This window comes from Aspergillus steynii, assembly GCF_002849105.1.
Source record: "Aspergillus steynii IBT 23096 chromosome Unknown P170scaffold_2, whole genome shotgun sequence".
Taxonomy (NCBI): Eukaryota; Fungi; Ascomycota; class Eurotiomycetes; order Eurotiales; family Aspergillaceae; genus Aspergillus; species Aspergillus steynii.
Genome location: NW_020194399.1, coordinates 2,801,225 through 2,826,952, shown reverse-complemented (window position 1 = coordinate 2,826,952; position 25,728 = coordinate 2,801,225). Strand labels below are relative to the sequence as shown.

The 25,728-nt window shown below is 47.4% G+C and overlaps 11 protein-coding genes across 11 annotated transcripts; 6 read left to right on the top strand and 5 right to left on the bottom strand.

Moving 5' to 3' along the window:
- Positions 1-70: 70 nt before the first annotated feature.
- P170DRAFT_402401 (C2H2-type zinc finger protein) lies at positions 71-2,806 on the top strand. Its single transcript, XM_024846423.1, has 7 exons — positions 71-251; positions 306-585; positions 655-716; positions 767-955; positions 1,011-1,947; positions 2,005-2,426; positions 2,578-2,806. Exons 1-7 carry the CDS (start codon positions 137-139, stop codon positions 2,787-2,789), a joined length of 2,217 nt encoding a protein of 738 aa, XP_024707624.1. The 5' UTR covers positions 71-136; the 3' UTR covers positions 2,790-2,806.
- Positions 2,807-3,497: 691 nt separating this feature from the next.
- On the top strand, positions 3,498-4,600 carry P170DRAFT_348459 (zinc-dependent alcohol dehydrogenase family protein; the record flags this gene model as incomplete). Its single annotated transcript, XM_024843678.1, has 2 exons — positions 3,498-4,008; positions 4,065-4,600. The coding sequence occupies 2 exons, from the start codon at positions 3,498-3,500 to the stop codon at positions 4,598-4,600; spliced, it is 1,047 nt and encodes a 348-aa protein (XP_024707623.1).
- A 294-nt stretch (positions 4,601-4,894) lies between these two features.
- On the bottom strand, positions 4,895-7,063 carry P170DRAFT_472224 (uncharacterized protein; the record flags this gene model as incomplete). The annotated part of the gene is made up of 1 exon (XM_024852923.1): positions 4,895-7,063. One exon carries the CDS (start codon positions 7,061-7,063, stop codon positions 4,895-4,897), a length of 2,169 nt encoding a protein of 722 aa, XP_024707622.1.
- A 921-nt stretch (positions 7,064-7,984) lies between these two features.
- P170DRAFT_378016 (5'-methylthioadenosine/S-adenosylhomocysteine nucleosidase family protein) lies at positions 7,985-9,683 on the top strand. Its single transcript, XM_024845426.1, has 3 exons — positions 7,985-9,210; positions 9,269-9,340; positions 9,394-9,683. The coding sequence occupies exons 1-3, from the start codon at positions 8,217-8,219 to the stop codon at positions 9,471-9,473; spliced, it is 1,146 nt and encodes a 381-aa protein (XP_024707621.1). The 5' UTR covers positions 7,985-8,216; the 3' UTR covers positions 9,474-9,683.
- A 356-nt stretch (positions 9,684-10,039) lies between these two features.
- P170DRAFT_402394 (aromatic alcohol reductase) lies at positions 10,040-10,990 on the top strand (the record flags this gene model as incomplete). The annotated part of the gene is made up of 2 exons (XM_024846422.1): positions 10,040-10,066; positions 10,124-10,990. 2 exons carry the CDS (start codon positions 10,040-10,042, stop codon positions 10,988-10,990), a joined length of 894 nt encoding a protein of 297 aa, XP_024707620.1.
- A 392-nt stretch (positions 10,991-11,382) lies between these two features.
- P170DRAFT_462300 (fungal specific transcription factor domain-containing protein) lies at positions 11,383-14,103 on the top strand. Its single transcript, XM_024852094.1, has 8 exons — positions 11,383-11,520; positions 11,600-11,703; positions 11,782-11,867; positions 11,926-11,946; positions 11,999-12,501; positions 12,554-12,720; positions 12,773-13,276; positions 13,330-14,103. Exons 1-8 carry the CDS (start codon positions 11,494-11,496, stop codon positions 13,898-13,900), a joined length of 1,983 nt encoding a protein of 660 aa, XP_024707619.1. The 5' UTR covers positions 11,383-11,493; the 3' UTR covers positions 13,901-14,103.
- A 192-nt stretch (positions 14,104-14,295) lies between these two features.
- Positions 14,296-15,858, bottom strand: P170DRAFT_351579 (MFS general substrate transporter; the record flags this gene model as incomplete). Its single annotated transcript, XM_024843876.1, has 5 exons — positions 14,296-14,416; positions 14,486-14,555; positions 14,684-15,247; positions 15,297-15,606; positions 15,661-15,858. Coding segments are annotated over 5 exons (1,263 nt in total), but the record flags the coding sequence as incomplete, so codon positions are not given.
- A 1,825-nt stretch (positions 15,859-17,683) lies between these two features.
- P170DRAFT_352458 (cytochrome P450) lies at positions 17,684-19,340 on the top strand (the record flags this gene model as incomplete). Its single annotated transcript, XM_024843924.1, has 3 exons — positions 17,684-17,803; positions 17,848-18,674; positions 18,734-19,340. Coding segments are annotated over 3 exons (1,554 nt in total), but the record flags the coding sequence as incomplete, so codon positions are not given.
- A 78-nt stretch (positions 19,341-19,418) lies between these two features.
- On the bottom strand, positions 19,419-20,394 carry P170DRAFT_434109 (DUF1115 domain protein). The gene has a single exon (XM_024848646.1). The coding sequence runs from the start codon at positions 20,132-20,134 to the stop codon at positions 19,487-19,489; it is 648 nt and encodes a 215-aa protein (XP_024707616.1). The 5' UTR covers positions 20,135-20,394; the 3' UTR covers positions 19,419-19,486.
- A 1,348-nt stretch (positions 20,395-21,742) lies between these two features.
- On the bottom strand, positions 21,743-23,592 carry P170DRAFT_507141 (FAD-binding oxidoreductase; the record flags this gene model as incomplete). Its single annotated transcript, XM_024854452.1, has 5 exons — positions 21,743-22,082; positions 22,136-22,512; positions 22,584-22,984; positions 23,045-23,258; positions 23,311-23,592. 5 exons carry the CDS (start codon positions 23,590-23,592, stop codon positions 21,824-21,826), a joined length of 1,533 nt encoding a protein of 510 aa, XP_024707615.1. The 3' UTR covers positions 21,743-21,823.
- Positions 23,593-24,201: 609 nt separating this feature from the next.
- P170DRAFT_434108 (NAD(P)-binding protein) lies at positions 24,202-25,320 on the bottom strand. The gene has a single exon (XM_024848645.1). The coding sequence runs from the start codon at positions 25,245-25,247 to the stop codon at positions 24,270-24,272; it is 978 nt and encodes a 325-aa protein (XP_024707614.1). The 5' UTR covers positions 25,248-25,320; the 3' UTR covers positions 24,202-24,269.
- Positions 25,321-25,728: the final 408 nt, after the last annotated feature.

The window sequence follows — 25,728 nt, the reverse complement described above, 5'->3', positions numbered from 1 at the left end:
CAAAACGCGCGAACAAAATCCCCACCGCCACCCGAGAGAGTATCATATCCCACTTTTCCAGTTCTAAGATGTCATTTCCATCCTCTTGGTGCGCACCAAGTGATCATTCTGATGTTGCAGATACTCTTGACTATCAATGTCGACCCATATTAGCCCGATAACCACACCAGTGGAGGGGAAGGAGTTCGCCTGTTCTTTTTGCCACCGGGAATTTCGGCGCTTGGAGCATTTGCAACGACACACGCGAAGACGTTTGTTTTATACTCCAGCCAAATTGAAGTGAATAAACTGACTTGATAGTCAAGACACTCATGAAAAACCGTTTAGCTGCTCCTGCGGCGCTGCTTTCTCCAGGCGGGACTTGTTAAGACGTCATGAACGCATGATACACGGCCTCTTTAACAATGCGTCACAGGAATCGGCAAATGGACCTAGACTGACAGATCTACACGCCCATTCTGCGGCCTATAATCATCTTTCACCCCGCGGCCAGAGTAGTCGCTACATTGAACATCCTTCTATTGGGCTCTCCCTACCAGCACAGTCCCGGGCTCGAGTCCACACAAGAGCCCAACAAGGTTCAGTGTATGTATACCCCAATCTTTAGTACGAGGTTGTTTACAGAGTATAAATCTGTATATTGACATGCTTCAGAGCCGAATCGACTCCTCTTCGTAGCCGTTTTGCAGAGCTCGATCAATTACTCGGAGCACAGGGTAAGCTTTTTCCAAGGCAACCCGGAGCATCAGCTAACATTTCAGTGAAGATGAAAGTCTACTCGACGAAAGCCCCGACGATAGTCGTCACATCTCCGAGGGTGCTAATTATTATGCTGGCTCGATTATTACTCCACCAGTGGAGGTAGACCTCCCAGTGATTGCTGATACCAACCGACAAAACATACAACATCCACATCAGCAAGCTACGATTCTTCCTGCCCCGCCAATAGCTTTAGGTCGGTTATCCCAGTACAATTAATTTGGGCCCAGAGGTCTAATATTTATAATTAGGAGCCCAAATCGTGCCTCATGTTTCTCACCCGATTGTGACCGAATATCATAGAGATAGACTCCTTCAAGCACTAAACGAGTCAACGCCGCGGGGTGTTACTCTCCCCTCGAGTGATGCTCTGACCCGGTTTCTAGCTGGTTATTTCACTGGATTCTATCCCCACATGCCCTTCACACATGCCCCCACATTCAAGGTTGAGTCATGCTCAATTGAATTATGCCTGGCTATGTTTGCTCTTGGTGCCGCCAATCGCTACGAATACTCCTCCGCGGTTAAGCTCTTCTATCTGTCGAAGGTCACACTCATGGATCGCCAGCGCCACCGGACATGTGCCACAATAGAGAGGTTGGCAGGTCGAGAAGAAAGCAACTCAGTTCCAGACAGAGACTATCTCGATGAGCTACGTTGTTTGCTCTGTCTGGGCTGGTTTTCCACATGGCAAAAGGAAAAGGATCTAAGGGAAGAGTCACTCATGCTTCGTGGAGCTCTAGCCCAGACTCTAAGATTGAGTGGCTTGGGGGAAATGCCCCATTCACAAGTGTCGTGGGAAACGTGGACCCGACAAGAAACAGCGAGGCGAACGAAATTACTTGCGTTTTGCTTTTTGAATATCCAAAGCATTGCATTTGATTTGCCGCCAATCATATGGAGTCACGAATTGAATGTGCGGCTGCCATGCGCCTGCCCAGAGTGGACCGCACCGGATTCAACTACCTGGAACCTACTGAGAAACAATATTCCTTGTCAACAGGGTAACTTCCAGGATGGCCTAGGCAGCCTGCTGAAGGGAGAGCATGAACATCCAGAACATTTTGTCCCTACCCCGGTTGCCAACTATGTGCTTTTACATGGTTTGATCCAAGGCATTCTATGGACTCCCACGTTTCCCAAGGTTATGAGCCGCATACCACCCGCTGACAATGAAGCGCTGTTCAGGTAAGCGGTTCGTTCCTGGATAGTAGTCACTCTACCATCGTGTTAACATGAGTTTAGAAATGCCCTTCGCAGATGGACGATATTCTGGCAACGGACCCCAGAGTCAAACCTGGAACCACTAGATCCAAACGGTCCATTACCATTTACCTCTAGCTCTTTGTTAAGTCTTGCTTATATTCGTAATTGCTCCTGCATTACAGGCTTAAAATCACGGAACCTTGAATCCTGGGACAGTATCGATATTGCCAAAACCCTTGATGCAGCGCCGCCCGGTAATCGGGAATGGAACGAGTTACTGGCAGCGCAACATGCTAGCCATATTTTAGCAATATTAACGAAGCTTGGTATTCAATATGTGAAAAATAATCAGGCACTGGTTTGGAATATCGAAGCGGCATTGTGTGGATTTGAGTGTGCAATTTTCCTAAGGAAATGGCTGCGGGGGCTTGAAGCAAGTGTCGACGATAAGCCATTGTCTGGTACGTTCAATGAACTTCTCGTATTGTATTCAGAATTCCCCTCAGCTCCTTGCCTCCCCCCTGGTTTAATGATTTCATCTATCATGATGTGTCTTTTCATAGTTAAATCATGTCAAACTTCGGACAGGCTGATTTTAAGTGGGTTGTGCAGAGCCGGAACAGCTGCTCCTACATTGGATTCAAGATATTATGAGTGAAGGTCTTACATCCATAGGTCGTCAAGGCGAGGCAAGCAACCTGTCTCAGCTGAATATTCTGGCTGATCGAGTTGTTGAGGTCTGGTCAGATATCATGAGGGGTAATTCTCCTTGGACATTTATCGGTATGTTAGGGGAGGTTCTGGTCGAATACAGGAGAGCTTGAAGCGGCTTAATACTGAGTGATAATTGAAAAACACGATTTTATCGTAATCAAATATATCAAACGCTTTCCCAACATGACGTTAAAGGATTTACCAATCAATTTCAAGATACCCATGAACACTGGATTCTGGTGTCGTTTGGAGATAGAAATAACCTACTTCTCCGTGAGCCTCTTTCCCAGCTAGTTGGTCTATCATCCGAAGTGTCTCTCGGAATCGTTGAATTACCGATCGGCCGCATATACAATGAATGATGTTGCCATTATTAAAGCAGAGGCTCATAACAAACCGCATGTCGCTCTGCCGCCCGCAGAAGAGCCGAAAGTGGGGCTTCTCCAAACCCAAATCTCCAAACTCTCTTCTCCACTCTCCAAAGTATTCGGCATCATCACCTCAATCCACTATCCAAACCCCCTAGAACAACGCAGGTAGACTATTATTAATGACATTGAGTTCTAAAGTGGTTTTTTTTTTGTTGAATTGCGGGATTAAACATGATTGATTTGTCCGGTTACTTCGGAGACTTTCCGGATTGCATAATCAGATTCAGAAGAATCAAGAAGAATTGAAGATTAAATCATCACGACTCCTGAGGGATTCAAACAACTATAAATACCTCCACCATATCCCAAACTCCATATCCCAACTCATCATCATTCGATACTTCCACTCCAAAACACACAATTCTTCAGAGCATTCAACTTTTCGCCATGTCCCAAACCGTCATCCGTCTCAACGGTTCCAGAACCTCCATTCGCAACCTCCACGCTCTGAAGGAGGCTATCCCGCAACCAACCAAGCATGAAGTTCTCATCAAGGTCCACGCTGTGTCTTTGAATTTCCGTGATATCGCAGTTGCTACGTCTCAGTATCCATTCCCCGCAAAGGACGACGTTATCCCCGGCTCCGATGCAGCCGGCGTGGTCGCCGAGGTCGGAGATGGTGTCCAGAATGTCACTGTCGGAGACCACGTCATTGGCACCTTTGATATATCGAACCTTTTCGGTCAGCAGATGAACTGGCTGAATAGCCAGGGCGGACCCATTGACGGTGTGCTGCGCGAATATGTCTGCATTCCTGCGGCCTCTGTCGTCCAGGTTCCTAAGCACTCGCCGCAGAGCTTCTGCGAATGGTCCTCGCTTGTTTGTACCGGTGTGACGGCTTGGAATGCACTGTATGCAAATGTTCCGCTTAAGCCTGGTCAGACTGTTCTAGCTTTGGGTAAGTTTCTAAGTATCTCTGTGGCAATAACTTTGTGTGCACTTGCTAACTGCGAGTAGGAACTGGAGGCGTCTCCATCACCGGGTTGATCTTCGCCAAGGCGGCCGGCGCAAAGACCATTATCACATCCTCAAGCGACGAGAAGCTCAAATATGTGCAGGAGAAATATGGCATCGACCATGGTATCAACTACACGAAACACCCTGAATGGTCGAAGGAAGCCCTGCGTCTGACCAATGGCGCTGGAGTTGACTATATCCTCGAAAACGGTGGCTCAGGCACTATCGGGGAGAGCATGAACGCGGTGAAAATGGGCGGAAACGTCTCCGTCATCGGCTTTCTGTCCTCCGCGGAACAGTCCAAGATGCCGGATGTCGCTGGATTAGCCCTTGCGAAGGGAGCTGTTGTTCGTGGCATTGTTGTTGGATCGACTCAGCTGCTTCAGGAGGTTACGCACTTTGTCGCAACTAATGGGCTGAGGTTGCCTATTGATCGGGTATTCGATTTCAACGAGAAGTCTGTGCTTGAGGCCTATGAGTATCTGGCTTCTGGATCGCAGATTGGTAAGGTTTGCATCAAGGTGGCTGAATAGACTGGGCTTGAATGTTAGATTAAGGGTTTGATATGACAGGAATCTGTGTTTGGTTTACATTTGTTTTCAATAGAACAGAGTATCGTTTTCATCAATACTCTTCCCCTCTGATCATTGAGAACAAGGAACGGTATTAGATTCATATCACGTAACAATAGCTCCATTGACGTTTAATGTTCCAGCAAGAAACAGGCTTTTTCGATACATGTGACTGGAAGAAGATGCAAAAAAGGCGAAGCGCAGAGAATGGCATGAGACGACAGAAAAATAGTCATTGAAGCTTGAATGTTTCACTCATTCATACAGCTTCCCCTTTACTAGCGGCGTTGTTTCGGCATTGGAAAAGGTCGCATGGCCCACATTCGCATCGATCCCCAGACTTTCGACCTCACCCCATTTTAGTTCTTTGAATGGTAGGCCTGGTGGGAAGGTTTCTTTTGCAATTCCATGGTCCAACGCTCGTGAAGGGCTGCAGGCTGCGGCAATACTTGCACTGCAACACCCTGCTAATGGGGTTGCCGGGTATCTCTTGAATATGCCAATCAGTACAACAATGATCACGATTAATCCTCCTAAGCAAGCAGCCAGAAGCCCCGCGAGCGGCGAGACATATATGTAGCTCGTAGATTCGTCCTTGGTCTTGTTCCAGCCAGATTGAAGGCTGTGTACATCTAGTCTGGCATAGAAGAACATCTGGGAAACAAGCCAGTGTAGCGCTGTCAAGGTAACAATGCTGGGAACGCTCCATTTGTACGGGACGGAGAGGAAATAAGTGGATCGCTGCGCAGTTCTGGCGGCTGGATTAGAAACGCGAAGACCCTTCGGAGGCTTGGATGTTGCAGCGGAGTAACCACACCATTCATCCATTGCAAGCATGGTTGTCATAATATTATTGAGACCGAGGTAGACGTATGACAGCATCAGTTGCGGGGTATTCGCTGTCAAAAAGCCGCGAAGAGTATTAGGTATGTAGAAATCGAGGCTCTCAAACCCTGGATGTGGTTCGCCAATTCCATATCTCACAGCGGCTGCCCAACTGCTGTTTATGTCGCATATCTTGACCCCAGTGAGAATCACCATGATTGAAACCAGAACTGTGTACGTCACCCATTGCCACGTTCTAACGGCTTTACCCCATCTGTGACGCCTGTCTGTCCAAATATCTGCGTCCCCGGGGCCTCGGGTTTCCCAGCACTTTGACTTGGTAGATAATTTCTCAAAATCATGTTTTGAGGCCAAGCACCGATGATTTGTGTACTCGTCTGGCCTTTCCAGGAAGGATTGAACCGCGTCTCCAGTGGTGCATAGAGGATGATCTTTCTTCACGATCCGTAGCGTGAATAAGAAGCATGCGACTTTGACAACGTTGCAAACGATGACAATAATCAGGAAGACCGGAATGACGTCGGTTTTGCATTGCGCGGGAATGCGCTGGGAAAAGCAATATTTAACCGGCGCACCTCTTTGCGAACCCAGCGTTTCTCCATCCATTGGTCGCCCTCCAGGAACCCATTGATTAGGATCCCCACTAGTCAGACAAGTGTCCCACCAGTTCTCGGCATACGAATCGCACACCCATCGATAGAGAGGCATCATGGCGTATCGATTGTAGTATGCTGCCAGCACTGAGGACAGTTCTAGCTCGGTATTATTTTTAGTCGGAGACGCAAAGCTATTATCGACGACAGCGAGCACATGCAATCGGTCAGATAGCATCTCGGTGTGGTACGCTTCATAGCAATCCGGCGCACTCAATCTCTCAAGTCTGTTGTGCACCACGTCATCCTGGAGACCCCGGATAATTCTATTGTATTCTCCATCCTCAAATACTTGGGCGCCTTTTGACTGTTCATTGAATGGAGGTAAAGTCCAATCCCCGCCATGCAGAAATGATTCCGTGACGGTCACGGAGATATAGTCGTTCGTACTCGTAGTCCAGAACACTGTCGAGTTCCAGATCAGATGGAGAGGAAATGAGCTGAGAGCGAGTAGAGTCCACAGAAAGACTTTTGTCTTCGAAATGAAGAAAAGATTTCGCACACTTGGTATTCCGATACTCAGCCAATGTTTCTTTGAATGAGCCCGGTCCACTTCCCGTCTGGTCGGGGATGACAGGCACTGCATGCTGAAGTTGCTGTAGGCCAGGAGGATTGTGCTTAGTACATTGATCACCACATGAGATCCGATACTAATGTCTTTTGCTTTTCGGCAGCTTCCGGTGAAGAATGTAATGCTTTGGTTGACAACTTCATGCTTGCTGTGCATCATAGCCAGGGTGGTTATATTGATTAGCAAGATTATCACTCCGGCAAATGCACCGCTTGCAACTGTAAATCGCCATGCTCCTAAAGCTCTTGTTTTGAAATTCGACTGTGCAAATTCTGCCGCTCGGATAGGGCTCTCCTCGTCATTCTTGGTGATTAGACTGGTCTTGAGGTACTGCATGTTCAGGTCGCGTAGCATCTTGTTCGGACATTACCCAGCTCGCGCCTGAACGCATCTCCATGTAAGACAAATAAAATTGCAGCAGCCAGGCAGAGACTTCAATTAAGAAGAGTTGACTGGAAATGCAGATTCAGCCTCGTCTTGTCGATCGGCGCCAAGAACGTTGAATTTACCTATGAGGGAAAGGATGTTCAGTAGCAGTGCCTCAAAACGTCAGATCCTACTACCCCGTATGACAGTCGTATAACACTACGTCATTTGCGGCCCGTATAAGCCCAGCACTGCCTTATATTCTGCCCAACCATATTGATATCGAGTACAGTAGTATGGTGTTGAACCGGGGCGTCACTAACCATGCCTTCGGTGGTAGTTGAGAACTCGAAACGCGGGTTCTAGGAAAAGGCAGTAAGTATAGGATCCTTACAAGGGACATTCTTCCTACAGAAATCTCTTATTAACATTCACAAAAATGTCGATGTTCATACTCACTGCCATTCTGATAAGCTCTTATCGGTACGTTCGATTCTCTTTCCGGCCATGTTGATGCCAAGGAACTGCATCTTCCACTATATCAAAGTCTCTGTGACATTCAGAATATCCTTTGTGGGCGTAATCACTTAGACCGAGTCGATTGGAATGAAACGGTACGTCCTGAGGCCGCAAATAATATGAATGGTCTTTTCCAGATCCTGCCGTGTTTCTGTTTATGTGGGGCGACGGTATGAAGATCAGATCCCCAGTTAGACTACCCAACGCCATTTAATTGGCCATGAAATTCCCGGCTCGGCGCGTAGTCGACGGCATCAATTGGCCATATGCAGCCCGTGTCTGTGAGACTCGCCGGCTTAATTGCGTACGAACCTTCGGCGCCCCTCTCGTTTTCTCTCAATCTGATTAAACATCAACGTTTGATCTTTCCTACCAACATTCTAGGAGGTATGACAACCTTTTGTTACTAATACGGTATCATGGGAAAGAAAAATAATGATAGGAAAAGAACCGCGTTTGATTTATTGGTGAATCCAACTTCGGAGAAAGATACTCTGAAGTCTTCCTCATGAATCCGAAGAAGGTCCGATTCTTGTCTCCGCACATTGCTACTACGCTCTGAAACCCCCTATACCTTCGTATCACATCCAGTTCAGTCGTTGAAATTCCGATATCATGAGACATGCAGCGCTCTCCATATTTCAACGACGAATACACCATCGGATGGATTTCAGGGTGTCACGAAGAACTTGTTGTCGCTATGGCCATGCTAGATGAAGAGCACGGTATCCCCCAGAGTATCCCGGAAGAAGACCCAAATTCGTATCACTTGGGCGGGATAGGTGAGCACAAAGTTGTGATTACTTTTCTTCCAGCAGGGGAAACCGGCATAGGTCCATCAGTTATGACCGCTGAGAATATGCGACGGACCTTTAAAAACCTGAAAGTTCTTCTTTCCGTCAGCACAGGTGGTGCTGTACCAGACACGGGACGGGACATTCGTTTAGGTGACGTCGTGATCGGTTATCCCAGCGGAGTCTATTCGGGGGTTGTGCAATTTGACCATGGTAAATTAGAAGGTGACGGGTCAATAAAGAGAAAGGATTGGCGTAATACGCCATCTCGCAAAGCTTCAGCAGCTGTCGACCTTCTCAGAGCGTACCAATCACGACCTAAGAACCCCATCAACAATATGCCAGTTATCATTGACGAGTTGGGAGCAGGGTATGCCTACCCCCCTGACGGCGAATGCAATGATGTGCTGTACGAAAGGAACTATGTACATGCTTTCCTGGGAGAGCCATGTGACAAATGCAATCAACAAGCCCTGGTGCTGAGGAAATCACGCCGGACACCATCTAAGCCGAAAGTCCATTATGGAAACATCGCGTCTGGGAATATGGTCATTAGGAATGGTCTTGAAAGAGACAAGATAAACCAGCGTTACGATAATTCCATTCTTTGCTTGGATACACAAGCGGCGGGAATGTCGTGGAGCCTTCCATGCGTTGCTATTCGAGGAATAAGCAATTATTCGGACTCGCATGCAAACGACCGATGGCAAAAACGTGCGATAGCAGTGGCATCCGCATATGCCAAGGAGCTTCTGACCTTGATGGAACCACATAAAGTGGAACTTCTGCTGCCCGTTGAGCCTTGGGTACTCCTAAATCGTGGTGAGTAATTGTGATGCTAGAAAATATTTAATGCTAGCACACTGCTAACAACATTCAGTGACTTCGCAAAGTCTGATCAGCCCAAAAGCAAATAGACTCAAAGGTTTGGGACGGCAAGGGGGCGCTGGAGGTATCAGTTTACTATTGACCTATTTTGTATTCTCTGTGCTAACCTTTGCATAGATGTATCAGCAGAAGAGCTTAAAAATTTGCTATTGCAGTTTGAGGCGTGGTTGAAGCTTATGAATGTTCGAGAACTTTAAAGTTTTCCAAAGCAAAAGCACGCATTCTCAAGCAACGAACTCATATGTTTCAAAACAGCACCTTGATATCACGTCAACACTGGCTATGGTGTCGATTTCAAATCGAAATCTGAGCAATTGCGGACCAATTCCGCGGGCGGGCTTCGCGACATGTGTTCATAAATAGGGCCGATTCATAAATTCGGTGCATAATGCAAATTAGAGTTTCGCGGGACTTTTAGAGTTTTTCGGTATCAACCGGGACCGAGTCAGCTAAACCGGAAACGGTAATTTCCATCCGGTTGGGTGGCTGCCAAAGCCAAATGTGAATCTAGATGGGAGATAAGCTGTGCTTGTCCAGAGATCCGGGCTTGCTAAGCGTCTTTACTAGTTGCCACAGACTCTGACAAATTCCCTGTGATGCCATTTTATCACTCGATTTCATCTACTAGAGTCCAACTATAAATAATTCGACAAGCCCTCTATCTGAAGGTAACATCATTCTCATCTATAGTCAAGGTTCAGAACCTCCCATACATAATTGATAGCCGTCAAGTTTTAAGCTTCGACCCCCCACTTCTCTCGTCATGTCGCCAAAAATTGCCCTCGCGGGAGTATGTGCATTCCATCCCCCATATATTGGCACTTTCAATTCATTAACATGAGTGTAGGCCAGCGGAAACCTAGGCCCCGCTGTTCTCGAACAACTTCTCAATGCGGGTTTCGAAGTAACCGTTCTGACCCGAGAGAACAAAGACAACAAATTCGACACCCGCGCCAAAGTCGCTCAAGTGGACTACAACTCCTTGGAGTCGTTGACTTCCGCCCTGACTGGTCAGGATGTGGTCGTGAACACGCTTGGTGCAGGAACGATTCCTCGTGAAATCCATCTTCGACTAGTCGATGCCGCGGTTGCCGCCAAGGTCCAGCGATTCATTCCTTCCGAATTCGGCTCTGATACCGCGAACCCCAAAGCTGCCAAGGTCCCTGTGTTCGGAGACAAAGTCGCAGTCCAGCAACATCTCAAAGAAGCTTCCGAGAAATCAGGTGGCACTTTCACCTACACGCTGTTTATCAATGGTCCCTTCCTTGATTGGGGCCTAAAGGTTGGCTTCTTGTTGAAGCTCGCAGGGCCAGAGGCGGAGCTGTATGATGGTGGAGACCGGAAGATCAGCGCCACGACTCTTGCGGGCATCGGTAAGGGAATCGCTGGTGTTGTTCGAAACTTGGATGCTACCAAGAACCGTACGGTCTATGTTCGTGAGGCCGAGATAACCCAGAATGAGTTGCTTCGGTTATCGAAGAAGGAATTGCCTACAAAGGTCGTGACTACCGATCAACTCGAAGCAGATGCTTTTGCGGAACTGCAGAAGCCCAGTCCCAACCTTGGTGTCTTTGCCATTAACCTGATCAAACGGACTATCTTCGGTGAAGGATATGGCTCTCTGTTTCCTGCGGAAAATGTGTATAATGATCTGCTGGGGGTCGGTGTGCTGAGTGAAAAGGAGGTCGAGGATATTGTTTTGCAACATAGTTAGTAGGCATGCATTATATATAGTAATAGCTTCGGTACATGGCAAATCCAGAACTGTTTCGCACCTTAACGAAGAGTTGAAAATATCAGTACACTTAGAATACAACTAGCGGCCAGGAGTCAGTAATATCTTGAAAAAAGGTGGTAAATTACTGGAGTTGCTTCATGCTTTGATCAACAACAGAGGGAATGAAACTGTGCTTTATCTGATTCATCAATGCACAGATTTATGTATGGGTTGAACTTTATGCTGCGGAATTGTATCGCTTTGCCGAGACGCCTTCCCTAATCTAGACTAGTCATGGAAAACGCGCTGATGCCATCGTGATTAGTCAGATTATTGCCCGACTTGAGACCAACAGTGTCTGTCATTTCTCTCCTGATTTTAAGACACGTCGACACAATCGCGATAATGACTAGCTGACGGTGGTGGTAATTCATTCTGGTAATTCCTGGGTCCCGCACACTGGCTAGTGACATACCACGTCGAGTGCTGTGGCCTCTTGCATGTCCACCATGGCCCACGCAGAACACGTACGATAAGCCCCAATCTTAATTATTTACCGTCAACATTTTAGTCGATTGTGGTATGTATTGACACGAATATTGAAAGAACGAATTGAATGGCTCTCTCAAGCGTCGGCGCTCCAATCCGGGCTCAATTTCTCAGCCCCATGCAGATCAATCGTCGGGAGTAGCGAGTGCAAGATCCGTGGAGTATAGCACCCTTCCAACCCACCTGGGTTCAAGGCCTACAATTTAAGCGATGACAAAAAGCTCACAGCCATTTAATAGCTCAGATATACAAAGATGCATCGATCGGATAAACAGACTTAATGCGCTTGTTTCTGATAATAACGAGGATGGTGAGGAAGCAGAGCGTTCGTGATCCACTCCAGGCCCAGCGAATCTTCTGATAACATGGCTGATATAGTTTAGTTGACGAGCGAAATATTGAAGGTAGGCGCGCTTTCACAACACTGGTATACGTGGCAGGACTAATTTGACAAAGATGGGAACTTTGACTTCCCACTGCTTCTTGCCTCAGGATGGGCCAATCGAAGTGTTCAGCCGACGATCCTGCAGAAGGTCTCTGAAATGATGCGAGAAATGGACCCCAGTCGCGCTTTATTCGAGTCTGATATCCAGGAAACACTGCCAAAGGCAAAATCGTCAACCCGCTTACCGCCATATGAAGAAACTCGAAATCTAATTGATGGTTACCTACGACATTTTAATGCGATATTTCCCATATTTCAAGACAATGAATTAAGAAGGCTTATCTCACGGCTGTACACGCAGCAGGAAGTGCTGGACTCGGGCTCGAGAGCTTCGGGATATGCGGTGATTGCAGTGGCATACAAATTACAGTTATGGGCTACTGCAAACAATAACAAGGTAGCTGCTGCTGCCTGGACGTATTTCAACGCAGCAATGCGACTTCTACCAGAGATATCGGTAATAGGAAATAATGCAGAAAGCAACTTCAGAAACATCCAAGGCTTGACTATAATGGTAAGTCATCAGACCTTTTATCTATCTCTACAGCTCATTTATATGGCTTCAGTCGATATTTTTACAAGGGGCAATGCAATTCAACGATGCCCCCAAGCTTCTAGGGAATGCAATTCGCCAAGCCAGTGTTTTTGGGTCGACTCAGAATAACTTGCCCAAAGGCGTGTGCCCTGTGGAAGTCCAGAAAACACGCCGGGTTTTGTATGTTTTGGACAAAGAGTATGTACATTAAAATCTGGCAGTACTGGATTCGAGAACTCACAGAAGTCAGATTTTCTCTGCATTCAGGTCTACCACCGATGACGAGAATGAGTTACCAAGGAGCTGATTGTCTTCAATGTGGGGACAAAGACGCAGGTAGTGTTCTACCACACCTTTCCTCACTGGCGGCAATTGAAGAGGAGATATACGAGGAGCTTTATTCGGCGACAGCTCAAAATAAGCCCGGGGTGGAGCTTCTCGATGCTTCCTTCGACTTGGAAGGAAAGCTTAGAGCGTGGGAAAATGGATTACCATACAATATAAGAAACGACGATGGATTCTCACGATCTACTGAATCCATTCTCCTATCACTCATGCTCGAAAACTGCCTCATCACTATTCACCGATTGCCGGCCATTCATTGCCCAAGTACCGGACTTTATTCGCGTCATGCCGGCACGAATTCTGAAATTGCCAGTCGCATTGAGTTAGCAAAGAAAAAGCGCACAGAAGCGGCTCTTTCAGGTATTCGGACAGTGCAGAAATTACGAACAGCTGGCCTCTGGCCTTTTTGGTACGTAACGGACGGACACTCCATTTTCAGTGGCTAACTTCCGTTATTGACAGGCTTCTACCGTCCCCTATAATCGTTAGCCTCATCCTTCTTCTCACAACCATTATATACGATCCAGAGACTTCGTCCAGCAGTCAAATCATCGATGGCATCGATGCAGGAGTGCGATTTATCCAATGTCTGAACGATAGGTCCTGTGGAGAGTTCAGCCAAATGGTCCGAATAGCAACAGGGACTGCGAGTATAGCACGCAAGCTTCAGCAGAAAAGTAAAGATGATATTACAGCTCGCAAAGTCGCCCAAGTAGCACTCGAAAATGCCATGATGGAGCTTCGTCGTGGTATGCGACCGAGGAATCGAAATCCGCGTTTCAAAACACCATCATCGCCTTTTATCGGCGCTGAGAGCCCATATCACAGCATTCCTGCTCCGGAAGACTTGCTGTATGACCCATTAAAAGACGGATTTTCTGAAACTTCCACGGCAACAGTTCCATTGAATCCATGGGAGTCGCTTTCATGGATTGGCGAATCGGGTCCATCAATCAGCGCTTCTGAATGGGTTACGGGCGACGGTGTTGATTTGGCACCATCAACCCCAATTATCTGGGATAGCTTTATGTGAGGCACTCCGTCGTTTTTCGCAACGTGTAAGGGATCATGCGACTTGCTTTTATTCGTCGACGGGATCGACGAAGTTGGAAAAGGGCTCGCATATATCGGGGCATTTTGAATCAGCCCTGTCAAAACTATGCTGCTCCTGCGTATTTAGCTGTCCCAAACGGAAAGATAGAAGCTTTAAAGCTTTTATTACCGCGGACATCCAACCAATATATCTACCTTGCTAGAGCAATATGGAGGGAGTAAGTAGGTTGTTCAGTTTAAGTGATGGTTACAGGATCATCGATAGAGTGATGTCAACACACAGACCCTACAACTGGCGTAGCGCTTCACTAAAGCGGCATTTTATTCATCTACTTTGTAGTGATTGATGTATACTTCGTTGTAGCCCAAGCCAGGCTATACGTTTTGTTCAGCTTTGTGCTGACGGTTGGTTAGGAAGTAAATAAATTGCTGCATCGCTGTCAGAACGAGGCCTGCTACAGCCAGAGCGATCATTATCAAAATTCCCCTGGGATATCTAAGATAGCAAGAACTTGTTAATATTCAAACTCAGGTTATGAATAGGAAATTCAAAGAAAGAGCTTACAATGTGGATGACTCGTCGTCTCGGAAGATCTGTGTACCCGCCATAAGCCCGCTGGTGGCAGTCATTACGACTGCGAAGATGTTAGTGTCACCGGTACTCGGAGAAATAATGCTTGAATATCTTACACATTCTATAGAATAGGTATGGTTAGCTGTTGTTCCTCGCGACCATAGTAATCATTGATAACATACGCAACACTAATACTTCTCTCAGCCGGAGTCTTGCAGTTGATCTGGATCCATGCATTATGAATCGGATGATAGCCTACTGCCAATCCATTCACCGTTGTCCAAAGGCCAATTCGACCCCATTGTCCAACGTGAGGCTGGATAGTTCTCAACAGAACCAGCGCGATGAGGTAGGCAGCAATTGCAACCATCACGATCAATCCATGGCTTTTGGTCCTGTCACTCAGCCAGGCGAAGAATAGAATGACAGGCAGTGTCGCAAAATTGCCTATAGCCGCGATGGCGTTTGATTCAATTCGCGAAAAACCCAAAGACATGATAATGCTGGGCGTGTATGTTGTGAGTGGGCTCCATGTCGAGAATACACAGGCCGTAGCAAGAAAGTGTGGCCATTTTCGAACGTTACTCAATGTGTTCCAGACATCTTTGGGGGATATAGCTTGAGTATGAGCATTGACCTCGGATCCGTCGTCTTTGCCGGTGTCGGTACTCAATGTTTCTGGCGTGCTATTCGGTCTTTCAGCGAGAAAGAAAAATATCGCAATGGATACTACCATAGATAGTATTCCTTCCACTGCTCAACGTTAGCCTGTTCCCTATTAGTTAGTCTCATTCCGGAATACCTAAAAATATCCACTGCCATCCTGCAAGCTTTCCCCTCCCGTCAAGCCTCAGCAATCCTGCTCCTAGAAGAGGTGACACAGCATTGCCCCCAAACATGCCGAAGAAAAAGATCGCAATCCGTTTGGTCAACTGCTCCCTTGTATACCACGTCGATAATGTATACATGGCGCCCGGGATAAAACCAGACTCTGCAAGACCAAGAATCGCTCTTGTAAGAAGAAAGCCAGTCTTATCTCTAACAAATACTTGCAATGCAGCGACGGCCCCGAATATAAAGACCTGGACACTAATCCATCGTCTAGGTCCAACCTAGTGCGAAAGTTAGCATTAGTTTTCATAGATTATTAATTGCACTTCACGTACTCGCTGAAGTATAAGATTCGAAGGAATCTCTAGCACTACCACGCCCAAAAACATCAACTGATTGCCAAGATTGATCGTGTTTTGATTCACAGAAATGGTGTCTGCGAACCCGCCAGTCAGTGCGCTGGCGATATTTGTCCGTTCCAACTGATATATTGCAAAGCAGAGGACAAGAAGTGGAAGAACGCGGAAATCTGCGCTTCTAGGTCATTAGTATCTTATCAGTGCCGTGACAGGTGATGAACAGGAGCTTACGTCTTCAGAGTTTTTGAAGCCAACACAGACCCATTTTCGTTAGACTGGTCAATAGACGGACTTTTAGAATCCATATGCCAATATGAACTATGAATACTTTAATAGTGATGCCATATTGCAAAAGGTATTCTAGGAGTTGGCCTTTTTATGGCGCGGCGTGTGTAAGGACCTTGGCGGCCCGCGGCTTGGATGCATGATACCTTGGGGGTGATAAGATGAATCAATTCCTACAACACTCAACCGCTGCGACTAGTGGCTAATGGTTGAGGATGAGTATATTTTAAATCAACGTTATGAAATCTTCGTATGGCTTTCCTGAATTTAGGGCTTTCTTTGACTTCCTCAAAGGTTACTTGAACCCGTTCAACACTAGAAGATAAAAGAATATTGAACTCTTACATAAGCGTCAAATCCTATCCTACGGTAGAAAATTATCTTTAACATAGCAAAGTTTATGTAAGGTTGAACATCTCATATCTAGTTGATGGATTATTAACAGGGTTTGTCAGATGGGCAATTGTGATGGTCGATTCGCCTCCATGACAGGCTTGCTCTGCTCGAAACAAGGAAAAACAGGACCGTCAAGAATAGTGGCTGTTGGAAATTGAGTAAAGAATGCAACTTCAACTCAATGGTGAGAGCCTCTTCTGAAGTACGTGGAAATATTCACTCACCCTTTGCTGTCTGTGTTCTCCGCACTGAAATCCTTTCGCCTTTTCTCTTTTCCTTGGGCGGCATTGGAGTATATTTCCGGACGCCGGCTATCATAAACCCATGTTTAGCCTCCATTCGACATCAAAATTCACAGTGCCACAAGTGGATTTGTTGTTTTAGGTTTTCCCACAGTCACGATTGAATAGAATTAATACCAGTAATGATGTACCAAGTACTATGGAAGAACTGCGTGACTCTTACGGTGAGTTAACAGGCCCCAGAGGTCTATAGTCTTCGCTGTTATGTAGAGGATGCGTGGGCGACCCAATTAGGCAGTCCTTACGGCATCCATCAAGGGTCAGCCATGGTGTTAGTCGCTGAATCCAACCCCCTTGGCCAATGAACAATTTCCCGTCCGTAAAATACAGCAGTGCTTTACCAAAAGAGGTATTAGACACGATTCAGTTCACAGAAACCCTGACGTAAACTAAGCTTATGATTCTCCGCTATGGTAATGACGGGATTTGACCACACCTGTAGGCGGCCCCTTGCGGGAACTAACATGTTGTGAACAATGCAAGGGGCGCTCGTCTGATTCATGACTTGCTCCATGGTTGAAGTCATCTACTCTCAACTTAGTTTGCTTGTTCACCATCAGGATCTTAACCGGTCTAGTTGCGGAACTAAAGCTTGAATTTTTCTGAGCCGTAGAAAAGCGCAACCCTCGGCAGAACTGGCCTGAAAGTACTATATGAGCAGCATGACTTAATGGGAAATACTCGTCATACGCATCCTAGGAAGAAGGTCTGTGTCTATTAAGTAAGACATATGCATGGCCCTGTATTATGTGCCCCTGAACCCACTTCAGTGTCAGATGAACCGCATGATAGCATGCCAGCTTTCTAAAGATGGGACGTTGTCTCCACATTATGGAGGTATTTAAGCATGGGCAATGAACTGGGCATTTGTATGATGTTGTGAGACGATAAGCTTGTCCTTATCCAACATATAAACGCATACATTCAAAATCATGGCGAATTCCATATCAAAGCTCTTTATTTGGGGTATGGCCTTTTGGCTTATAACTCGTCAGTTAGGCATTCAGCCAGTCTAATTAATTCTCTTGACCTTTGAAATCACGGTGTCATGGATCTGCATGAACCTCCTGTTAGTTGTTGTTCGAACACTAACTAGGCGTCATTCAAGCATCCTGAAGCACCTGCCTGGACCGAAGGTATATTGGCCCGACTATTGCTATGCCATCAACTAACCTTCTAGTCCTCAAATTGGTTATGGGACCATGTCTTTGACGTGCTTGACGAACCGTTGGCATATAAGGTAACGGACTGGATCAACGAGAGACCTTATCCGGAGGGCTTAATGCACCTCTTTGGCCTCTTCGGATCGGAGTACCTTATTCCAACGAGCCCTGAGGCCCTGACGGAAGTGCTATCCCACCGGCAATATGATTATGAGAAGCCTAGCGGTTTCAAACGATTTACAAAGCGTTTCTGGGGGCATGGTATAGTTTCGCAAGAGCAAGAAGAACACAAGGCCAACCGGAAGACCTACCTCCCTGTATTCAATCAAAGTAACGTTAAAAGGCTAAGGCCCATGTTGACGAAGAAGTCCAGACAGTTTGCAGATCATATTTCGGATCTCTGCACCGCTAATGACTTTCGGAACAACTGCAATCCGAATTCAACGACTGTGCATATCGCAAAAGTTGTTGATATGGTCTCAATGGATGTCACAGGGCTAATTGCGCTTGGTGTTGACTTTGAGACGATACTTGGGAAGAACCATGAGATCTTCCACGCGCATGAGGTGCTCTTCGAGAGTAACAAGGAGAAGAGATCGCTTTTTACACTTTATAACATTGCTCCGCAGTGGATTCTGAATTTGATTCCATCGGCGACAGCAAAGGAAATGGACCAAGCGCATGATATCATGACTGACGTGTGTCGTCGCACAATCCGGCAAAGATTAGATCAGTTGGAGAAAGGGGAAGAAAAAGATCTCGACTTTCTGACTAATCTTGTCAAATCCGAATCTTTTGACGAAGAGAAAGCAATTGCACAAATTGTTGTCATTATAGGTGCTGGGTACGACTTTCTCACGTCCCTAAGATATATGTCTTGAATAGGTTGGCTAAGGTTCGCAGATTCGAAAGTACTGGAGGCACCCTTGCGTGGGTGATATACTGTCTAGCTACCTATCAGGAGTCCCAACAGAGGCTACGAGAAGAGTTAATACACGCGAAAGATGGCAAAGGTTCCCTAGAAGAAGAAGACTATGATCGACTACCAATGCTCAACGCCATAGTCATGGAAGCCACCCGACTTTACCCTACCTTTACACTTCTTCTTCGCAAGGCCATCCGCGATACCACCATATGCGATCAGGTAGTGCCTAAAGGGACTTTCGTGGGAATGTGCACCCGAGCTATCAACTGTGCTCAGCATCTCTGGGGTGCAGATGCCGAAAAGTTCAAACCTGATCGGTGGATTGACCAATCAGACTCGGAAAGCCCTAAGATAGAAGCATTAGGCGGTGCTCCGGCGTCGGTTTGCATGCTCTCGTTTTTTCATGGGATAAGAAGCTGTGTGGGACGGGCATTGGCCCTCGCACAGATGAAACGACAGGTTGCCTTGCTTGTGGAAAGATTCCATATTGAGCGGACGGAGAATTCTGACCCTCGTCCAGTAGGGCTTTTTGCTACGGGCCCGCCGCCTACTTTAAAGTTGCGATTTACTGAACTTGGTGCGTAACCAGTGTGTTCTTGCGAGTTTCTTTTTCTCTTCTTTTGTTTTTCAGTTATGAGTTCTGCTCGTTTTTTTCTTTGTCCACGAAGACTGCCAAACCCACAAGTGTTCCCAGCAAACATGAGAATGTATACATGGCTTTAGTCGAAAGTTTAGAAGATAACCTTCTCAAATGCTTCCTGTAACCCTCTAGCGTCCAACCACGCTTCCAGAGCCTGCATATCTCCACGGTTGGCCCTTTGCCCACCGCGCTCACCCAGCGAGTCCGTAATCTCCTCCATCCCACTAAACACTCTCTCCACACCATCCTTCTCACGGAATCTCTCACTAACCTTCTTCTGGTGGCTTGGTATATCGCCCCACGAATGCGTCTTAATGAAGCTCATGTAAGCGTCGATGTCGGACGAAGCTCCCTCTAGACACAGCACTCCCGGTTTCCCCGCCAGAACAAAGCCAGTGAGAGAATAGGCAGGAGCATTGTTGACCATATCATCTCTCTTCTTCCTCGTTGATAGAGACGGGAAATAGAACCAAACTCGCACAATGGGACCTTCACGGCCTGAACTGGCATTGGTTGCCTCCGCGGCCTGGGCTTCTCGTTGCTTTTGCGATTCCAAGAAGCGGTTTAGCTCTTCTTGTACGTATTCAAACGTCTCCAAGACATCATCTTGCGGCATTCCGGCGGCCAGCTGTGCCAACTCGGCCTTGGACATCCAGTCTGGTTGGCGTAATGAGTAATTTGCCGGGGGCGGCTGGTCTATCGTGTCTGTGTCTTTTTCCGATTGAAGTGGAATAGACATATTAACTTGGATAGACTTTTCTCCATCTGCTATTGGCAAGGAGACCGTGAGATATATGCTGGTGGGGATTCCCGATGGCATTGGCGACGAGGGATTTTCGCACCATTCCCGAAGTTTCTCGACGCATTGAGATGTCGATTCGGGTATTTCAACCTCTCCCGGCGAAGGAAACATGGCGGTTAACAGGTCGATCATGGATATTTGGGACTCCAGAATGTCCGGTGGCAGATACGAGGGCTGATTTTGTGCCATTGTGGATCTTTTTGTGCGCGGATTTGCGAATTGAATTTTTATGATAACAAATCCAAGAGAATATGGTATTTGAAGATATTTGATGAATATCGAATACTTTTCAGATGTCGTTCAGGGTTCATTAAAATATGTGCATGCTGCATAGTTTGATTGACATATGCCCAGGGACACTGGTGGTAGCAGTGGCAGTGTGTGGATCCTTGAACCGAATCTCGGAAGATTAATTCTCCATGGTCTCACTGGAGCCAGTGGAAGAGAATAATTCATATAATTGGGCTACATTCCACGCTCTGCCACTAGTCATCTGGTCCACTTTTTGTGCCCCTTTTCCTGTTGTGGTTAACGTCCATTCTTCATTTGCTGTAACTGTTCCGACTGCGTATCCCGGCGCTCTCTCCCATTTCTCTACAACCAATTTGCGTTGCCAACATTTCGCAACTTGAGAACAGGGCTCAGACTACCAAATAGAAAAATCGGCACTGGAGAGTTAGTGTGGTTGTTATCAGGAATAAACTGATTGAAGACATTATCTATAGAGCCAGCCTCCTACACATAAATTATTTATATTATGGTCAGGATTGCGGGTAGCAAAAGAGGTTTGAGTAGGTCCGCAAAGAAGTAGTTCACAGCCAAAGTGATTGAAGGGATGTGCAAGATGAGCGAAGGTCATTATTTCTGAGTTGTGAAGTTTCACCCAATAAGTATAAGTGGCGTCGCAGGGCCCGGGTCTGTTCGGATTGTTCCTTTCAGCATCTTTGGCAGTCACAGCCAATGGGGCCAGGCCGAATCCGTTTTGGACAGCAGTCAGAACCTGGGCTAGATCTCTGTCAGCTACTGTCCAGTCAGTACATGGGAACGATTCATGTTGTATGTGTATGTGCTTTGGGATCTTGATAATGTAAGCTCCATTCTAGCAGTAGTATCGCGGTGATATCCTCTGCGTTGACAGAGAATAGGTGCCCAGATGGGATGCACGGGATCGGCGATGCCCTAATTTGCCCCGTACTGGTCGTTTTGCTCGGAGAGGATTGGGGATTGTTTAGGGTCCAGTGTTTAAGTTCCACCACGCGATGAAATTGTGGTCTTCCGATCCTGCAGCCTTTCCGGTCGTGAAAATCCCATCTGTGATTCAGTCCCGAGGGGTTCGCAATACTAGTGCTGAGATCCAGGGCACTTCAGCCAAGTCACCCAGGCCCGGGAGAAATTCAAATTCAGCCCAGTACCATATTTAGTATCATGTTTGCTTTTTGAGACCGGATTTGTACCCAACTTCATGTCGGCTTTTATCCTTTTCGAGGAAATACAATGCATTTTCAAGCTCGGATGTAGACAAGTGATGGAATTCAAACCTGTTTCGCCGTGCGGGGCTAAATTCAGTTGAGTTTCTACATATAAACAGACACGATCACAATCATTAGTTTAGTGCCCCTTTTTCCCTCACTCTGTAATGATAGGGTTGTAGAAGCGAAAGCGGTTGTGGGGATCGTATCTCGCTTTCAGCCGACGCAACCATTCTAGGCGCCACGGCTCCCAGCCATACAGCGATTCCAGGGCCTCGCCTCCAGCCGCGTAATTCACGTATGTCGACGGCTTACGTTCTGGTTGCCCGGCGTTCCAGAGGTCACGCACTTCCGCCGCAAACTCCTGTGCCGCCTCAGTCAGATCGGATCCTTCCTCCAGCACGGCATCGAAGAACCTATTCATTCTGTCAGAAATATTGTTGGCTTATGGGAGGTTAGTTTCACATACAGCAGGTGGTTCTCGTCACGAAAAGGGAACGCCGACGAGGCTGGGTCCCTCTTGCGAACGCCCGCATTTGAGTAGCCCTCGTGCACGACTCGAGCGGTCTTGAATTCGGGTTGTTCTGCAACCCTCCTGTTGAAGAGCTCGTAGATCTCCCGTTGAGCGGTGATGTTGTAGCTTTTAATACCCGCTGTCGATGTAATGTGGGTCGTTTCGGGGGCGCAGAGCGGGCTCTTCATCCCGGTGCCTTGGATATCGGAAATCTGCGGGTAGGGAACATCGCCTTGTTTGTCCCAGACGGCGGGGATCGCGTTGAATGGCTTGAGTAGCTCCTCGCCATCCTTGGCGGGACCAGCATAGGCGAAGGTCCAGTAGAGAATAGCCTGGTTATGTTCGTAATGTGTTAGACAGCAGGTGGCGGGGTGGGGAGTAACGAGAGAAATTCAAAGCATACCTCGTTGTCGCTAACGGTGGCGTTCATCCGATACATACCAAAATTATTGCCCATTAGCACAGGAGTATTTCCGTTGTCGTGGAACTTGTTGAGCTCTTTGAACACGGTCTCAAGCTGATCTTGCTTCCATATATAATTGTGATAATGCCACGAGTCAACCTGGCGCGGGTAGATTTTCAATTCGAAACTTGTGACAATGCCGAAATTGTGGCCGGCGCCTTGCATGGCCCAAAATAAATCCGGATGACGTTCATTGTTGACGCGGATCTCCGAGCCATCCGCAAGGACAACGTTTAAGTTGACAAGGTTGTCGCTGATCAGACCGTAAAGACCCTCGTAGCGGCCATGTCCACCACCAAGGCCAGGGCCCATCATGCCGACGCAACTACAGCTGCCGGTAGCTAATGGGTTGCTGTTGTTAGTTGGGTCGCGTGGAGATGAAGGATTACTGGAACACCCACTTGCGACATATCCCTTCTCCCAGAGAACCTCCATAACTTGGCCGTCGTACGTACCGCCCTGGAACCAGGCTGTCTTTTTATCGCCTGCAATGTCGATATTGGTAAGTGACGACAAGTCAATCTGGAGACCTTCGAAGGTCCCAATGGTGGAGGTGATGGCATGTCCCCGGTTTACGACCATAAAGTCGATGCTATTCCGGTTACAATATTTTACCTACTTCCGGGTTAGATTTGTTCGCAATTAGTCCACCGAATAAAGTACTCACAATTGTAGAAATATCCAATTCTTCTGCTGGCTGCACAACAATTTGGATATCCGGTCGAACGAATGTATTGTACCTTTCGACAGCCTCGTCCCATGGAGAGTCGGACGGCCCAAAAATCATCGTTCCTTTGGAAAGGGCTCGACCCAGCTCTGCTCCAACTTTGGGGACAGATAGATCGCACCGCGTGATGGGAGTATTGTCAAAGTATTCTGGCAGAGGGGTACCAGCCACGAATTGCTGAAGTGCGAGCCCGCACGCAAGAAATTGAGGGACTAATTTCATTCTGGTAATGCTAACCAGCAGTCCTTTTATAACAGAGATACTGCATGAGTGTAAGCACTCCAGAGAGCCTGTGACAGCCAGGGCTTTTTATAATTGTGGTCATCGATCGCTTCTCGCTCAAAATCAAGACTATCTTCCAGACCATTCTGCAATCCGCCCCCATTCAAAAAAAGTCGACCAGGTTTATTTCCTTTCTTTGTCACCAATACCCCTTCAACACGTCTTTGGAAATCGAGGCGCAGGTACACACCTGTGATTGGTTTGTGTGACACCAGAATCAAGCCTTCTTCAAGGCGTGCGGGCAGCGGTGAGACAACGCTCGGCCGAGCTGAACATAAGATCTGGCGATGTGATAATGCCTGCTGAACGCCCGTCACAATGGTTGATGCCATTAGAAGTCCAATGTCTGAACCATCGGTTTTTAGTAGCTCTACTGGCTGCTGCCCCAAGAGTAAAGAACAATGCACTTTGGCCAGCATTCGGTGCGCAAAGCCGAGTGTTGAAAACTTTGACCTTGTTTCTCATCTTCGAAAAGTTAATTGAGACTTTGAAGCCCTACGAGCTTAGGTTGAATGACATGTATTTATTTATTCAATTCATTGCGTTTGCTGCCTGGCGACTTATTGTATCTTCTCTATCAAGATCCGAGAAGTTCACACCCAGTATTTTGTAGCAATTTAATAATCGAATTTCTGCCCCACAAGTTCCTCGCTCAGATTCCAAAGCTTCTCAACACTCTCATCATCACGCACGTACTCCGCTGGCGTCTCTGTGATCTCGCTGTTTTGTAGATAAGCAGGAGATTTGGCAGGAAGCTCGGGGTCGAGGGCAGCAATCAGTGGAGTAGCCGCAATCTGTGTGTAAGTCTTGAATCGAGGCTCTTCAAACGTAAAGTCCAGTCCAGTGTTCTTCTTTGCCGTCGGGAAGACTCCGTCATAGTCGTCCCACGTCAGATGCGCGCCCAGTTTCGTGTCAGCGTTATAGCCAGGATGCGCCGCTGTCGACGTGATGCCGCGGGCCTTCAGCTTCTTGGTCAACCCGTAGGCAAAGAGAATATTCGCCGATTTTGCCTGCCCATACCCAGTCCAGAGATCATATTCCTTGCCGCCCGAGTAGTTCCAGTCCTCGAAACGCACCGGGCTGATCCGGTGGCCCGAGCTTGTGAGGTTCACGACGCGAGCATTGCCGGCCTCAGCAACGCCTGCAAGCAGAGCCGGGACAAGCAAATTCGTAAGCAGAAAGTGGCCGACGTGATTGGCAGAAAACTGCATCTCGATGCCCTGTTTGTCGACGGTGAATTCCTTCAACCCCATGATTCCGGCGCTGTTGATGAGGACGTCGATTTTGGGCGCAGCGGCCAGAATCTCGTTGGCGGCTTGGCGCACTGAGTCGTGGTCGGACAGGTCGACCTGTACGAAGGTGGCTTTCACGGATGGATCGATCTCTTTGATTTCCTGGAGCACAGGCTCGACCTTCTTGGCTGTTCTGGAGGCGATGAGGATATGCGCGGGCGCAAACTTCGCCAGCGAAGTGGCTATCTTGCTGCCAATGCTGGGCTGACCGGCTCCGGTGATCACGAAGGTGCGACCTCTGATCTGCGTCGAAAAGGCGCCGGTGACATCCTCGCTGGTTGCAGATGCGTCGAATACGACCATGGTGAGGGTTGGTAGGAGCGATTGGTTGCGTTGCTTTTGCTAGGGCGGAAAAACGGTAGTTAGATATATAAAGTGGACTTCTTCAGCAAAAAACAAACTTCTTCGGAAGACTCCTCTGGATTAACCGCCCTCCTATATACCACGCCACGGAGAAGTGACAAGGATGATGTATTCCTTAAGACCGAGAAAAACGCGTGTTTAGGAATGAGTCGATTATAAATGAGGTCTTAATTCCTTTTATCACCATTTCTTAAATCCGATCAACAGCCCCACTCTCCTTCCTTCGCGCTTATGCCACCAAAACCCAACAAAGATAGCATTTCTTACTTTATATTGGTGGCCGGAGGATCTTCACACGCGGCAGCCGGCTCCTCTCGCCCCACGATCTATAATTAATGTCCATTATGTCCGACGAGCTGGTTGTACTCTGGAGTGAGGTGCAAGGCTTCTTCGCCACCTGCCTCTGGCTAAGAAAAGGCAG

Bases quoted from the DNA above. Each gene is read 5' to 3' on its own strand.
- P170DRAFT_402401 (XM_024846423.1), top strand. From the start codon at position 137: ATGTCGACCCATATTAGCCCGATAACCACACCAGTGGAGGGGAAGGAG. The intron at 586-654 runs GTATGTATACCC...GACATGCTTCAG, and splicing joins AGAGCCCAACAAGGTTCAGT to AGCCGAATCGACTCCTCTTC. The intron at 717-766 runs GTAAGCTTTTTC...ATTTCAGTGAAG, and splicing joins TCAATTACTCGGAGCACAGG to ATGAAAGTCTACTCGACGAA.
- P170DRAFT_434109 (XM_024848646.1), bottom strand. From the start codon at position 20,134: ATGTCTATTCCACTTCAATCGGAAAAAGACACAGACACGATAGACCAG.
- P170DRAFT_462300 (XM_024852094.1), top strand. From the start codon at position 11,494: ATGTCCACCATGGCCCACGCAGAACAC. The intron at 11,704-11,781 runs GTATAGCACCCT...GCCATTTAATAG, and splicing joins GCGAGTGCAAGATCCGTGGA to CTCAGATATACAAAGATGCA. The intron at 13,277-13,329 runs GTACGTAACGGA...CGTTATTGACAG, and splicing joins GCTGGCCTCTGGCCTTTTTG to GCTTCTACCGTCCCCTATAA.
- P170DRAFT_434108 (XM_024848645.1), bottom strand. From the start codon at position 25,247: ATGGTCGTATTCGACGCATCTGCAACCAGCGAGGATGTCACCGGCGCC.
- P170DRAFT_378016 (XM_024845426.1), top strand. From the start codon at position 8,217: ATGCAGCGCTCTCCATATTTCAACGACGAATACACCATCGGATGGATT. The intron at 9,211-9,268 runs GTGAGTAATTGT...AACAACATTCAG, and splicing joins TTGGGTACTCCTAAATCGTG to TGACTTCGCAAAGTCTGATC. The intron at 9,341-9,393 runs GTATCAGTTTAC...ACCTTTGCATAG, and splicing joins ACGGCAAGGGGGCGCTGGAG to ATGTATCAGCAGAAGAGCTT.